The sequence below is a fragment of the Chiloscyllium punctatum genome, chromosome 8 (genome assembly GCF_047496795.1).
Source record: "Chiloscyllium punctatum isolate Juve2018m chromosome 8, sChiPun1.3, whole genome shotgun sequence".
In the NCBI taxonomy this organism is placed as follows: domain Eukaryota; kingdom Metazoa; phylum Chordata; class Chondrichthyes; order Orectolobiformes; family Hemiscylliidae; genus Chiloscyllium; species Chiloscyllium punctatum.
The window spans coordinates 80,418,996-80,435,237 of NC_092746.1; the positions used below are offsets into that span (position 1 = coordinate 80,418,996).

Genomic DNA, 16,242 nt, shown 5'->3' on the forward strand with positions numbered 1-16,242 from the left:
AAAATTTTCTTACATATTCACTACAGAGGCTATAAAAACATATAAGTAATAACAGGAAATCAGGAGGTTGATTAGCAGGAGAAATTACAATCATAAAGGAAGTGGGAGAAAGTGAGGACTGCAGATGCTGGAGATCAGAGCTGAAAAATGCGTTGCTGAAAAAGTGCAGCAGGTCAGGCAACATCCAAGGAGCAGGAGAATCTTCAGGAAGGGCTTATGCCCGAAACGTTGATTCTCCTGCTCCACAAAGAAAGTGGTACAAAGCAAACTGATGGAGCTTCGGGCAACTCCAATCCAAACCTCCTGACCAGAAACATGGTATGTCAACTCCTCCAGTACATGGTATCCCTCTATCCCCTCCATTCACTCCCCATCTAACTCCTGACCAGATCAGACTACACCTCAATACCATCTCACCTGCTTGCCCTTCAATTTACTTAACTCCTGACCTGCCTGCCTGCCATGCCATTCACCTGCTACACAGGGAGTGCTTTCTTTGTTCCCCTAATGCTACAGCACTCCAATAGAGGTCTTTGAGGAACCCTATTGTCCAAAATTCTGGTAAAGTCCAATCCTGAAGAAAGTCCTGGCAAAAAAATGCAGAGCAGATTTGAAGCAAGAAAAAAGTTTAATTGCTGCAGCAATTTGATTATGGTTATCAATCCACAGAAGATCGGTCTATTGATGGTAATGAAAATCAATAGATGATGAGAACCTTTTTTGATCAGTCCCAAGTCATTGCAATGTTGTTGCTGTGGTGCCACTGAGAGATTAGGCTTTGCTTGAATATCCAGAGGTTGACTCTCTTCAGACTCTGGGATCTTGAGTCTTCTCAGGAATCAAAGTTTTTCCAGTAATGACTAAAAACAAACATGATCTTGTCTTTGTGTAGAGTTCTTAAAAAAAACCTCAGGAAATTTCAAAGCACTTCACAGCAAATGCCTAAATTTGAACCGTGACCAAAAACTAGTATTTTGTAGGCAAAGACTTTTATCAATTCAGCAAGGCAACATACTAGAAGAACTTCCCTGCTCTTTGAGTGGTACCTTAGGATCTTTTATGTCAACTTGAACAGGCAAACAAAGCTTTGCTTTAATGTTTCACGTGAAACAGCTTTGCCAAAAAGCACCGTTTGCACTTAAATGTTAGCCTTAGACTGAAGTTTCAAACCATGACTTTCTGACTTCAATGTTGAGAGTTCTACCATTAACTTAAACGACAACTGTTTTGTTTTTGCCTTTAGGAAAGTTAATATTCCAATTATTGAAAAGCAATGACTCTGAGACGACCCAATAGTGAGAAGCCAGAAATTTGAGGGTGGTTAGTCTAAATGATGTTTTGCCGTACCTTCAAATTTTAGCGAAGTAAAATCCTTAAGACTTTACTAGCCCTGTCAGAAAATTATGGTCTCCTTCACACTTTGCAGTTTAAGTAGTCTTTAGACTGTGAAAAGGAAACCATTTCTTAGAAATGTGGGGTAGAACTTTGAGGTGAAAGTACTATCTTGCTGTTTCCTAGTTTCCCTTCACATGTATCCAAGACTAAACATAACTTAGTTTTCTTCTGGCAGTATCTGGGATGAGAATGAATTAGTGTCAATGCTGGGAGGAAAGGAGGAAGCTGAAGACTTGACAATGCCTTCATTTTCCTTCTCAAAGGTGGTTTGTTGGAGACTGATTACATCATTTAGAAATAGTTTCAACATAAAATACCAGCCAGAACATTACAAGATGCAAATTTTCAGTCATAACAGTTAATCAACAAATATGTTTAAATAAAGAAAAATTGTTTGACCTTTTAATCTTGCTATTATTCAGTTACTTGAATTAATTATATCAGAATCATAATTCTCTAAGTTTTAAGATAATTATGGATAAAGATAGACTGGTGGTCGGGTGAAAGTGCTAAATTCGGGAAGGCTAATTACAGCAGTATCAGACAGAAACTGGAGAAATTAGATTTGACAACAGCAGTTTGAGAGTAAGTCCACATTTCACATGTGGGAGTCTTTAAAAAGGCTGGTTGATCAGAGTTCAGGATCGGCGTATTCCTGTGAAGATGAAAGATAGGGATGGCAAGATTAGGGAACCCTGGATAAAAAGAAATGTTGAAAGCTTAGACAAAAAGAAAAAGGAAGCATATGTAAGATTTAGGGACCTTAATTCAGAAAAAGACCTTTGAGGAATATAAAGGAAGCAGGAAAGAACTTAATAAGGAATTAGGAGGGCTAAAAGGGGCCATGAAACGTCCTTGCCAAGTAGGATTAAGGATCATCCCAAGGCGTTTTATACATATAATAGGAACAAGAGGTTAATTAGGGGAAAGGTAGGTCCATTCAAGGACATAGGAGGGAAATTATGCATGGAGCCATTGAGTCTATACTGATCAAAAACAACCACCTAACTGAATCACATTTTCCAGCACTTGTCCCAGAGTCTTGGCATTACAAATGTACTTCTAAATACTTTGCAAACATTATGAGGGTTTAAGACCGTAAGAAATAGGGACCAGGAGTAGGCCACTTGAGTCATTGAATAAAATCACGGCTGATTTAACATTCCTCATGTTCACTTTCCTGCATACTTCTTGTAATCCTTGATTTTCCCTACTGACCACAAAGCTAACTATCTCAGCCTTAAACATACATAAGGACTCTGCCTCCACAGTTCCTAAGAGACTCAACCTTTTGACAGAAGAAATTCCTCCACATCTCAGTCTTAGATTGGAGCCCTTAATCGTGAGAGTAAGCCCTTAACCCAGACTCTCCCATGAGGGCAAACACCATCTCAGTATTTACCCAATCAAGGAGAGAAAGGGCAACAGTAATAGGAGATTTTATAGTCAGGGGAACAGAGAAATGCTACCATGCCATTAACATGACTTCAGGATGCTGTGCTGCCTCACTTGTAGGGTCCAGGTTGTCAGTGAACTGCTGCAGGGCATCCTGAATAGGCGAGGATAATCAGGCAGAGGTCATGGTACTTGGTACCAATGACAGAGGTAGAAAGAGGGATGAGGTCTTGCATCAAGACTTCAGGGAACTAGGCAGTAAACTAAAAAGCAGAACCTCTCAGGTTGTAATCTCTGGATTACTCCCAGTGCAATGTGCTGGGGAGAATAGAAATAGGAGAACAGTTTAGATGAACGCGTGGCTGAACAGTTGGTGCAAGAGAGCGGTTTTAGATTCCTGGATCACTGGGACCAATTTTGGGGAAGGTGGGAACATTGCAAGTGGAAAAGTCAATATCTGAACCAGAGCGGGGCTAACATTCTTGTGGGACAGTTTACTAATGCTGTTGGGAGGAGTTTAAATGAATTCAGCAGGGTGGGCCACTGACTATTAGCAGAATAAGGGCACAGAGTCTTACAGTAAAACAACTAAGTCAGAGGGAGTACAACTATTCATTTTCAAGGGAGTAAGGCAAGGCCAAATGGTCTTTAATGCTAGGAATATCACAGATAAAATGGATGAGTGAAAGATGATGATGACTAACACATGGAAGTTTGATATAGTAGCCATTGCAGACACTTGGTTGAGGGAGGGGTAAGATAGGCAACTCAATGTTCCTGGATATAGAATCTTCAGGTGAGACAGAGGAAGGAGTTAAAGAGGAGGAAGCATTGCATTATTAGTTAAGGAGACAGTTACTGCAGTGAGGGGAGATGATGTCCTGGAGGGGGCATCAAATGAAGTTTTGTCGGAAAGGCTTAAAAGTAAAAAAAGGGACAGCCACATTGCTCAGTGTTTAATAATCTCCCCTGAGAGTCAGCAGGAAATTGAAGAGCAAATTTGTGCAGAATTCATGGAGGTGTGTAAAAATAATAAGAAAGGGTAATTATAGTCGGAATTTCAACTTTTCCAACATTAACTGGGATAGACATATCGTTAAGAGTCTGGATGGAGTGCATTTCTTGAAATGTGTACAGGAGAACTTCTTAGACCAATATGTAGAGGGAGAAAGAAGCCAGTCAGGTGGTTGAGGTGGTGATGAGGGAGTATTTTAGTGATAGTGAATACAAGATGGTACAATTTAAGTTTATTATGTACAAAGAAATAGACAAGTTACAAAAAAAATGTTTTGAAATGGAGGGAGAGCGGATTTTAGTAAAATAAGGCAGGATCTGGCCGGGGAAGACTGGGAACAGCTACAGGTGGGGAAATCAATAGGAAAGCAGTGGGAGGCATTCAAAAAGGAAATGGGAAGGGTACAAGCCCAACATGTTCCCTCAACAGTGATAGGAAAGAGTAACAAATCCAGGGAGCCACAGATGATATTCAGGATATGATGAAAAGCAAAAGGGAAACTTTTAGCGGGTACACGGGGAACAAATAAGCAAAGGCATTAGTGAAGTACAGACAGTGTAGGGTGGAGCTTAACAGAGACATGAGAAAACTCTGGCTGGTATAAGAAGGAAAAATCCCGATATTGGATAAATATATCAATGGAGAGAGGATAACTTGGGAAAGTGTAGGGCCTATTCGAGACCAAGGGGACAATCTGTGGGTGGAGCCAGGGATCATTGGTAGAGTGTTGATCCAATACTTTACATCTGTCTTCACTCAAGAGAATGCGGATGAAGGTACGGAACTCAGGGAGAGAGACTCAGGTGCTTGAGCAAATTGACATTGGGACGTACAAGGCATTGATGGTGTTGGCAAGCTCAAAGGATGACAAATCTCCAGGTCCAAATGAATTGTGGACAGGCTGCTATGACAAGGAAGGAGATTGCAAGGACACTGACCCAAATTTTTAATTCCTCTCTAGCCACAGGAGGACTAGAGAACAGCTAATATGGGTCTTACATTTAAGAAGGGTTATAGAGATAATCAAGAGAACTGGAGACCAGTGGGTCTCATGTCAGTGGTTGAGAAACTATGGAGAAAATTCTGAAGGACAACACCTATCTGCACTTGAAGAGGCAAGGCTTGATCAGGGGTAGTCAGCATAGCTTTGTCAGAAGGATATCATGCCTAACAAATTTGAATGTTTTGAGGAGGTGACGAGTTGTATAGATGAGGATAGTGCAGCTGTAGTTTATATGGATTTCAGCAAAGCCTTTGACAAGGTTCCACATAGCAGACTTATCAAGAAGGCAAGTGCACAATGAAGTGCATGATAATTTGATAAACTTGAAAAAATTGGTTCAGTTGTAGGAGACAGAGGATGATGGCAGGATATTTTAGTGACTAGAAGCCAGTGTTCAGTGGTGCACCACAGGAATCTGTGTTGGGTCCCCATTATTTACCATTTATATAAATGACACAGATGACTCTGTCATCTGCAATCTTACTAATCTTACACAAAGATTAGTCGAGTGGTCAACAGTGAGTCTGGGCTACAAGAAGATATAAACAGGATGGTTAAGTGGGCAGATAAGTGGCAAATAGAATTTAACCCTGAAAAGTGTGAGGTAGTACACGTTGGAAAAAGTAATTTTACAAGGAAGTATTCAATGAATGGCATGATAGTACAAGTTCTGTCGAACAATGGGACCTTGGACTGTTTATCCATAGATCTCTGAAAATGGAAGGGCTTGTTTGTAAGGTGTAGAAAAAGGCATATGGGGCACTTGGCTTTATCAATTGAATCATAGATTACAATTGCAGGTCCTGATGGAATTGTATAGAACTTTATTGAGACCACAGCTACAGTGCTGTCTGCAGTTCTGGTCTCCCCACTACAGTAAGAATGTGAATGCACTGGAGAGGTTTCAAAGGAGATTCATGAAAATGCTGCCTGGGATGGAAAATTTAAGTTACAAGAAAAGGTGGGATAGGCTTGACTTGTTTTCATTGGAACAGAGAAGACTGATGGGCAATTAGATTGAAGTATACAAGATTATGAGGATCATGGACAGAGTGAATAAGGAGCAGTTGTTCCCCTTAGTTGAAGTGTCAGTTATGAGGGGACAAAGATTCAAAGTGAAGGACAGAAAGTTTGGGAGGAAAGAGAGGAGAAGTCTTTTACCCAGAGGGTGGTAATGTCCTGGAATGTACTGCCTAGAAGAGTGGTAGAGGCGAGTTGCCTCACATCCTACCTAGATGAGCACTTGATATGTCATAACATTCAAGGTGATGTGGTAAGTGTTGGTAAAAGGGATTAGGTCAAAGGTGAGGTGTTTCTCACATGGTCCAGATTTGTTGGGGCCGAAGGGCGTCTTCTACACTCTATGATTCTATGATAACCTCCAGGGAGTGGAGTCCCAACCTTTGCTCAGAAGACAATTCCTCCATACCAGTGATCATCCTAATGAATGGCCTACTCTTGATCCACCTCCAATGAAATAGTTTATTTAAGAGGACCAGAACTGCACTCAGTACTCCACGTGTGGCCTCACCAACACCTTGTACAGTTGCAGTAAGTCTTCCCTAGTCTTATACTCCCAACTCCATTGAAATAAGAGCCAATATTCTACTAGCCTTCCTGATTATCCAGTGCAGCTATGTGCTAGCTTTCTATGTTCATGCCCAAGTACCCCCAAGCCTCTTGACATTGTAGCTATCTCCATTTAAATAATATTATGTTCTTTTGTTCTTCCTTGCAAAGTGTTTCTACCTCTGCCTCTACCACCAAGACAGGCAGTGACTTCCATTTCCCACCACCCTCTGGGTGAAAAAAAGTCTTCATATCCCCACTAAACGTCCTCTTAGCTTAAATCTATCCCTAACAATCAATTGAGCCCCTTACCAAGGGGAAAAGTTTCTTCCTATCTACCCTATGTCCTTCAATTTTATTCATGTCAATCATGTCTCCCTTCAGTCTCCTCTGCTTTAAGGAAAATAGCCCGAATCTTTCCTCATAATCAAATCCCTCTAGCCCAGGCAATGTCCTGGTAAATCTCCTCTGCACATTCCACAGCTCTCACGTAATGTGGATTTCAGAACTGCACACATTACTATCGCTGTGACCTTGTCAATATTTAAACCTCCCTGCTCTTAAACTCTATGACTCAGCTTATAAAGGTAAGTATCTCATATTTGTCGTGAGTAAATTCAGTGATGGTAATACCATTGAATGTCAAGGGGTGGTGATTATATAATATCAGAGATGGTCATTGCCTGGCATTTGTGTGGCACGAATGATAGCCGAAACTTGTCAGCCGAAACCTAGATGTTATCCAGGTCTTGCTGAATTTTGACATGGACTACTTCAGTATCTGCGAAGGCACAATTGGCACTGAACATTGCACATTTATTGTTGAACATTCCCACTTTTCCATCCTTATGATGGAGAGGAGATCATTGATGAAACAGCTGAAGATGGTTGAGCCTAGGACACTACCCTGAGGAATTCCTGCAGAGATATTCTGGAATTGAGATGACTGTCTTTGAACAACCATGAACATCTTCCTATGTGCCATGTTTGACTCCAAACAGCAAAGAGTTTGCCTCCTGATACCCATTGATTCCAGTTTTTTCGGACTTCTCGATGCTACATTCAGACAAATACAGTCTTGATGTCAAGAGCTGTCAATCTCACCTCACCTCTGGAATACAGTTTGTTGAACTGAGGCTATAATGAGGTCAGGAACTGAGTGGAACCCAAGGTTATTTGACAGCACTGATGATGACACTTTCCATCATTCTTTCATTTAGTCATTCATGGTATATGGGCATCACTGACCTGGCCACCCATCGGCAATTGCCCAGAGAACAGTTAAGTGCCAACTATATTGCTGTGGTTTTGGAGTCACATATAGGCCAGGCCAGGTAAAGATGACAGTTTCCTTCCCTGAAGGACATTACTGAACCAGATGGGTTTTTCCTGATAATTAGATTCAAGAATTGCTTTCTCCCCGCTTTTATCAGACTTTTGAACAGACCTCTCAAATGTTAATTCTGATCTCCCTCCGCACTTTCGTCACTTTATTCTGCACTCTGTTCTGCTACTCTGATACACTGTATTTGGTACGATCTGCCTGTATGGCATGCAAATCAACACCTTTCACTGTACTTCAGTACATGTGACCACAATAAATCAAATCGCAATGGTTTGATGGTCATCATTAGACTAATTCCAGATGCTTTTTTGTAAATTTATTGAATTAAAATTGCATCATCTGCTGTGGCAGGATTCAAACCTGGGTCCCAGAACATTACCAAGGTCTCTGGATTCATAATCCAGTGATAAAACCAATTGGCCATTGACTCCCCTAACTTTACAGATGATCAAGAGTAGACTGATGGGATGGTAGTTGGCTGGGTTGATTTGTCCTGATTTTTGTTTACAGGATATACCTAGCAAACGTTCCATGTGCCAGTACAAATGTCTGTTGGAACAACCTGGTTAGGGACGCAGCAAATTCTGGAGCACAAACCTTCAATATTATTGCCAGAATGCTGTCAGAGACCAGAGCTTTTGCAGTATCCAATGCCTTCACCCATCTTTTGATAACATGTGGAATGAATGGAGTTGACTTAAGATGACCAATTGTGATCCTAGGGATGTCTGGAGGAGGTGGAGGTGGATCACTGCCAGCAATTGTTATAAGTACTTCATCCTTATCAGCACCTGATTGTTGCAGGTGGGGTTGTATGCAGAGCCTCCTCCTCCAGTGTACACAATTCATAAACAGTTGAACTCGGAGCAGGACTAGGCAATGCAGGATTTTCAGCCATGCTTTGCTATTCAAATATGATCATGGCTGATTTCATTTCAGCTTTACCTTCTCACCCACGTCCCATAGCTCTTCAACACATTATTAATTAAAAATCTGCCTATCTCCACCTTAAATTTACTCAATATTCTGGTATCCACCACTGGGACAGTGAAGTCCACAGATTCTTGACTCTGAGAGAAGTAACTTCTCCTCATCTCTGATTTAAATCTGCTACCCCCTTATCCTAAAGCTATGACCTCTCATTCCAGATTGTCTCACAAGAGAACATATCATCTTGACATATACTTTGTCGATCCCCTTTAGTATTTTATATACCTATATACCTTAATTAGATCTCCTCTCATTCTTCTAAATCCCAGAGAGTGTAGGCCTAAACTGTTCAATATATCTTCATTAGGCAAACCTTTCATCTCTGGAATGAACCTCCTCTGAACTGCATCCAAACAACTACATCCCTCCTCAAGTAAGGGGACTAAAAGTGTACACAGTATTCCAGATACAGTTTCACTAACGCTTTGCATAGTTGCAGAACATTACCTTTACACTCAATCCTTTTAGTAATAAATGCCAAAATTTCATTTACCTCCCTTTATTACCTGTTGTACCTGCATACTAATTTTCTGTGATTTGTGCATGAGGACACTCTGATCCTTCCACTGAAGTACTCTGAAGTTTCTTTTCATTTAGATAATATGTTGCCTTTCTATCCTTCCAACTAACGTTCATGACTGAATATGACAGGACTGGAGCTTAAATCTGATCATGAAATTTCTTAGCTCTATCGCTTGTTGCATATGCTGTTTGGTACGCAAGTAGTCCTGTTTTGTAGCTTCACAAGGTTGACACCTGGTTTTTAGGTATACCTTGTGCTGCCCCTTGCATTCTCTATTGTTTTTTTTAAATTGAATCAGAGTTCTTGCTGAGGCTTGATGGAAATGGTACAGTAGGGATATCCCAGGCCACGAGGTTGCAGATGTGATGGAATATAGTTTTTCTGCAGTTGATGGTCATAGTGTCTCACAGATGCCCAGTCTCATGTTGTTAGACCTGTTTGAAATCTACTTCATTTAACATGGTGATAGCACCACATAACACAATGGAGGTTATTCTCAATTTGAAGACGGGACTTTGTTTCCACCAGGATTGTGGTCACTCATACTGATACTTTAATAGATAGATGCATCTGTGGCCAGCAGATTAATCAGGAGCTGGTCAAGTATGTTTTTCTATTTATTTGTCTCCTTCAGTACCTCCTGCTCACTTAGTCTCGCAAAGATGTAGCTTGAGCCCAAACAGTAGTGGTTCTATCAAGCTGGTCTTGGTGATGGACACTGAAGTCGACCACTGAGAGTACATTCTGCACCTCCGCCATTCCCCACTCCACCCCCCCCCCCCCCCCCCCCCCCCACTTCCCCCCACCGATTCCATGCCTACTTCAACTATTGTTCATCATTGGGTGTAATGAATCATCTGCCAGGAGAAGATGCGTGGTACGTGGTAATCAGCAGGAGGTTTCTTTGTCCACATTTGCCCTGGTACTATGAAACCTCATGAGGTCAGGAGTCCCTCCCTGGGAAAGTGACTTACAGTTTGTCTTGCAGGGCTTCCTGAAAATATACCCCTTATCCTCTTACAAATCGAGGAGGGAGTGGGTCGACTAGCTCAGTTGGTTGGACAGCCAGTTTGCAATGCAGAGTGATGCCAACAGCATGGGTTCACTTCCTACACTGGCTGAGGTTACCATGAACAACTGTCATAGAATCATACAGCACACAAACAGACCCATTAGTTCAACTCATCCATGCCAATCAGATATCCTAAATTAATCTAGTCCCATTTGGCTCATATCCCTCTAAACTCCTCTCATTCATGTGCTGTGGGAGATTTGTTGTAACCCAAGCAGCCATCTTGTCACATATTAAAAGCCTGGAATCCATTTTATTTCTCATCGTAGCTTTTGCTTGTATGCTCCTGCCCTCAGCAACATGGCTGTCCTTGTAGTTGTCCTAGCACCTCATAGTGAACTCGGTCCCATAGGAATGTTCTTTCTTTTAAAAAAAAACCTCTGACATTCCTGTTTGTCCTTTTTTCTCTTTCTTAAACCCCCACACTACCACCTAACCGCGGTAGTGCTTATATTTTCCCCCAGCACCCATGTTGTGCGTGTGCAGGTGTGAGACACAAGGTGCACGAATCTTTATTCAAATTTCCACCACCCAGAAGAAAGGAAACACCCGAGTGGCCAGTGACAAGCAGTGCCCTTCACAGCAAAGGGCAATGCTGTGTGATCAAAAAAGCCGACTGCATCGGGTATTCTCAGTCGGAATCCCATCCGTGTACTAACCAGGCCTGAGTCTGCTTAGCCTCCGAGGTCAGACGAGATCGGGAGTTTTCAGACTAGTATGGCCGTAGGCCATGTGAACGTTCTTCTTTTACAATATACTAACATTGCTTATCAAATACTAACTAGCACTGTCCAGACAGCTACGTGACTGAGTCTAGTGACTGGGCCAATTGCCCACTTACTCATTATGGTTCAATTAACAGTTTGCTAATTGTTAAATGATTGTAACCACGCAACCCTCTGCAGCTCATCAGAGTGACTTGTGACCATCATGGTCGACTTATCTCTCCCTGCGAGCTCATGAAACAGTCAATAACTCAAGGCTTGTGTGGCGCGAGTCATTTTCTTTAATTCAGATCAATACGAGCGAGTCTTAGTAAGAATTTTTCCATCCCACATACCTTTTAAATGTTGTAAATGCACCAGCCTCCACCACTGCCTATGGCAAATTAGTCCATACACACACACCACTTTCTATGTGAAAAATTGCCCCTTATGTCCCTTTTATATCTTTCCTCTCTCACCTTTAACCTATGCCCTCTAGTTTTGGACTCCCCTATCCTGGGAAAAAGACAGTGGTTATTCAACCTGTCCATGACCCTCATAATTTTATAACCCAACAAAGTCACCCTTCAGCCTCCAAACACTGCAGGGAACATAGCTCAGCCTATTCAGCCTCTCCCTATAGCTCAAACCCTCCAACCCTGGCAACATTCTTGTAAATCTTTTCTGCACCCTTGCAAGATTGACAATATTTCTCCTATAGTCAGGAGACCAGAAATGGCCAAGGTGTGATGATCTTCATGTTAAACCATCAAGTTATCTCACCCTAAATGGGACAGCAGCCTTATGATCTGCTAAGACTATGGTGACTTTACCTTTATTACCTCCAACACCTCGACCTCATCTTGCTAATTACCTTGATATGTGGTACCTGATTATACCAGATATTTATTACGTTTCCTGGTTCCCTTTATCTAGGCTGATTATTATGTCATCAAAGTACTTTAATATATTTGTTTAATAAATTTGAAGCAATGTTGATGCTGCTTGATTACATTGCGTATTTGCAAATGCTGTGCAATTTTATTGCTTATATTAGTCTATTTCATTCATCACCTATAAAAGTACAAAATTTAACAATCATCATTAAAAATTACAAATGACAAAAAAAATTCACATTTCTATTTTATAAATCACAAAACATATTCAGTTATGTTTAAATATAACATGAAATTCATAAAATTCAACATTAAGTACATACATTTCACATGCAGTTTTGTACATTCCATCGACAAACCTTTTATTAAGAAATAAGTGGCTGAAACCAAATGTTGCAACTTGGGTTCTGTATAAAATGCAAAAGCCCATAATGATCTTTCTCACTGCATGGTTTATGACTCCACTGAACAGCTGGCAAAAATCTACTGCTACCATAGCAACAATGCTTTTGAATTGCCGTCACAAGAATATACTGATGATGCTCTTAACGGAGCTTCAGATTTTCAGTTCACAAAGAACCTACATATTATTAAACCACTAATGAATGGATGTACACTATAAACATCAATAACCAGATCTAAACGCCTTACCGATGCTAACGGACCCGCATCTAATTCCCATCATCTCCTGTTTTTGTTTTGAGTTTCCAGAATTTGGGTTATTTTAATTACAGTTAATAACTGTTAGCCATCCTGCATCTTCAAAAATTTAGCAATAAAGAAGCCTATTGTGTCCTTATTAGCAGACTTGATTAAGTGTTCTATCTGGCTGCTGTCCAGATCTGAACAAGAAACACTGGTATGCCCTTCAGTCACGCTGGCTGGATCAAATCTCTGCAGCAATTGCCGCTGATCATTGGACAGACCAGCACCCATCATTCCTTCTTCACCCAGGTGAGGTTCCTATATGAAAAGATGCATGTTTAAAAAGAAAACCTAATCCATTAAAAGTAGTGTTTTTGAAGCAAATAGATTGCAAATGCAAAAACAAAGAAATTAAATTTAAACTTTATGAACATTCTCTTTTCACTCATATCAAGTAGAACATTGCAAAATGACATTATAAACATAAAACCTCTAATTATGAAAAATGATTTAAATACAAAGAGACAACAACAACAACTTCATTATCAAAGTTGAAGTAAAACTTTTTATTTCAGAAACACAAACTTATAAAAAATTCTATCTGGGATCTTGACATACATGCTGAGTCTAAAGTCCTAAAATGAAGAATTAATTACACCCATTTCTCCACAAAAATAAAGTTACTTAAGGTTGGTGAAACCACAACAATACTGACAGCCATGATACCAAGAACTTAGATTGTGACTGGATGTTGAAACAATGGTAGTTATGAGGGTTTGGGTAATGGGAGTGACACCCCAACTTAATTTAAAATGTATGAAGTTTAGAAGTGCCATACATCCCAAGATAAAAACTGGTCCAGTGGATTTCTCAGTCTCTAGCCACATCCAAGATTTCCTAATACTTGTTCTCAAATTATAATTATTGCATTTATTTCCTCCTCATCTTTTGCCTCTTTTTTTCAGTAATTTTGGAATGCTTTTGAAGTCCTCCCCAGTGAACATCGGTACAAAGTATTTATTCAGCTCCCTATAAATACTATAGCAACAAGAGCAGGTCAGAGGCTAGGAGACCTGCTGCAAGTAACTCACCTCACATGTAAAAGCCTGTTCAGTATCTACAAGGCACAAGTCAGGAGTGTGGTAAAATATTCTCCGTAAGCCCAGAAAAGTGCAGCTCAAACAACACTTTGGCAGGTTGTCACTAACCTGGCTAAGAAGCCTGTGTGATTGGAACCACATCCACTGAAGGATCAACATACAGAACCAGCTGGCATAGTCAGCAAAGCCCACATCCCATGAATGATTAAAGAATGGTCAACTAAGCAATTAACAGCTTCAGATCACAGCAATGAATATGATCAGATAAACATGCATCTTTTACTCATTTCATGGGATAGAGGCATTACTGGCTAGATGCCAGTGTTACCCATTTTAAAAAATATTTCCAATTTTTAAAAAAATCAAAATTTAAAAGGTACTGTTGGAATATTGTGTGCAATTCTGGTCTCCTTCCTATCAGAAAGATGTTGTGAAACTTGAAAGGGTTCAGAAAAGATTTACAAGGATGTTGCCAGGGTTGGAGGATTTGAGCCACAGGGAGAGGCTGAACAGGCTGGGGCTGTTTTCTTGCAGCGTCGGAGGTTGACCTTATAGAGGTTTACAAAATTATGAGGGGCACGGATAGGGTAAACAGACAAAGTCTTTTCCCTGGGGTCAGGGAGTCCAGATCTAGAGGGCATAGGTTTAGGGTGAGAGGGGAAAGATATAAAAGAGACCTACGGGGCAACTTTTTCACACAGAGGGTGGTACGTGTATGGAATGAGCTGCCAGAGGATGTGGTGGAGGCTGGTACAATTGCAACATTTAAGAGGCATTTGGATGGATATATGAATAGGAAGGGTTTGGAGGGATATGGGCTGGGTCCTGGCAGGTGGGACTAGATTGGGTTGTACATCTCTATGACTACAAATCACACAGATTTATTGGAGAAAATGGTCTATAACAATCATTTTATAAGCTGCATTAACTTGGTTAATTACATACTTACCTGTGACTGTAGGCTTAAACAAGGAAAAGAATCGAGTGCCCAGGCAACTTGTTCTTCATTTTCTGCCAGTGTTATTGTACAAGTGCTATATACCAAAATGCCTCCAGGTTTTAGTAAGTTCACTGCCTAGGAAAACATTTCAGAGTTAGAAACCAGAGGCAAACATCAAAGCAAAAAATTGCAGAAGCTAGAATTCTAAGATAAAAGCAGACATACTCCACATGGCTAGAGCCAAAAAAAAACTGCAGGTGCTGGAATCCAAAGTACACAAGCAGGAGGCTGGAAGAACACAGCAAGCCAGGCAGCATCAGGGAGGTGGAGAAGTCAATGTTTTGGGTGTAACCCTTCTTCAGGACTGGGAGTGGATGTAAAAGGAGCTGCAGATAAAAAGGTGGGGAGGTTGGGGATGCGGTTGAATACACGTAGAGGATATGACCTGGTTGGTTGACGGGAGGAATGAATCTGGTTGGTGGCTGGAAGGGTCAACGAGAGGAATGGAAGGGAGGGGCTGGGAAGAGAGTCAGGCGATGGGAAGGGAGGTTAATTGAAATTGGAGCACTTGACAACGAGTCCACTGGGCTGTAGGCTGTCCAGACGGAAGATGAGGTGTTGTTCCTCCAATTTGCAGTTTGGTTTGTTGTAGTAATGGAGAGATTTTCAGAGTTTTGCAGAGTTTTGTACAGAGTTCCTTGGCATGAAGCCTAGCAGGATATCTGATGAGTGTTGATCTTATCAAACTCACCTCATTAAAACCAACCAGGCCCTTCCTTATGGCGCTGCTCTCACCTGATCCTCACCCTGTCTTACCATGTGCTGTTCCCAGAACAACCAGCCACTTATGGGATATCTTCCAAAAGATACGTATCCCTGGTGTCCACACCTTCTTTGCAAGGTCACTATGCACCAGGACAAGAATTACATCCCAGTGCTGTCCCTCACCAGCAATGCAATTGCACAACAGCCACATCTGTCACACCCTCACATGTAATCACTCCACAATCTCTCACCTTTGTTATGGTTAAATAGCAGGGCACACAGGTAAACTGTCTCTAGCTGCATCCTATCTAAACACCCTCTAAGTCACTGCTATTCTGTCTCCAGTGTCCACTGTAGACCTGCAGCTTGTCACTATCCAGTAGAGGAACATCATGTACAGCAGAGCAATCAGACAAATTCAAACATGAGCTTTTATTTCCAGCCACCAAAAGTGAAAACAAACAAAATGAATAGAGGCTGCAGTTCACCTCCACAATGCAAGTGAAATGCTGGAATGATGACTGACAACTATTTTACATGACACAATAGTTTGCTGCATCCAGCTTTTATCTAGTATCTCATCTACTGGAACTGGCTATCAATCAGACTATGTGGAAATAGTGGCAATGGGATAATTTCACTGAACTAGCAATCCAGAAATAGGGAGAAAGTGCTGGAGAGTCAGCATCCAAAAAAGGTGGCGCAGGAAAAGAACAACAGCATCTGAGGAGCAGGAGAGTCGATATTTCAGGCATAAGCCATTCATCAGGAATACAAAGAGGGAAGGGGAATGAGAAAAAAAAGGGTGGATTTGCTGGGGGAGAAGGTAGGTGTGAAGGTGATAGGTGGATGTGGATGTGGGGGGAGTAACTGTGATAAGTCAGC

At 41.2% G+C, this 16,242-nt stretch overlaps 1 protein-coding gene and 1 pseudogene across 6 annotated transcripts in view; both read right to left on the bottom strand.

The window, feature by feature from the left end:
* Nucleotides 1-10,917: 10,917 nt before the first annotated feature.
* Nucleotides 10,918-11,036, bottom strand: LOC140480952 (5S ribosomal RNA; annotated as a pseudogene).
* Nucleotides 11,037-12,055: 1,019 nt separating this feature from the next.
* Nucleotides 12,056-16,242, bottom strand: part of nsun6 (NOP2/Sun RNA methyltransferase 6) — a 31,589-nt gene continuing 27,402 nt past the window's right edge. For 4 of the 6 annotated variants that reach the window (XM_072575930.1, XM_072575928.1, XM_072575927.1 and 1 more), the window contains exons 11-12: nt 14,602-14,727; nt 12,057-12,870 (exon numbers count right to left, since the gene is read on the bottom strand). In XM_072575930.1, coding sequence (XP_072432031.1) covers nt 12,652-12,870; nt 14,602-14,727 — 345 coding nt within the window. In that variant the 3' untranslated portion in view covers nt 12,057-12,651. Of the gene's footprint in view, nt 12,871-14,601; nt 14,728-16,242 lie in introns of all 6 variants that reach the window. The other 2 variants (XM_072575926.1, XM_072575931.1) reach the window with 1 other exon arrangement.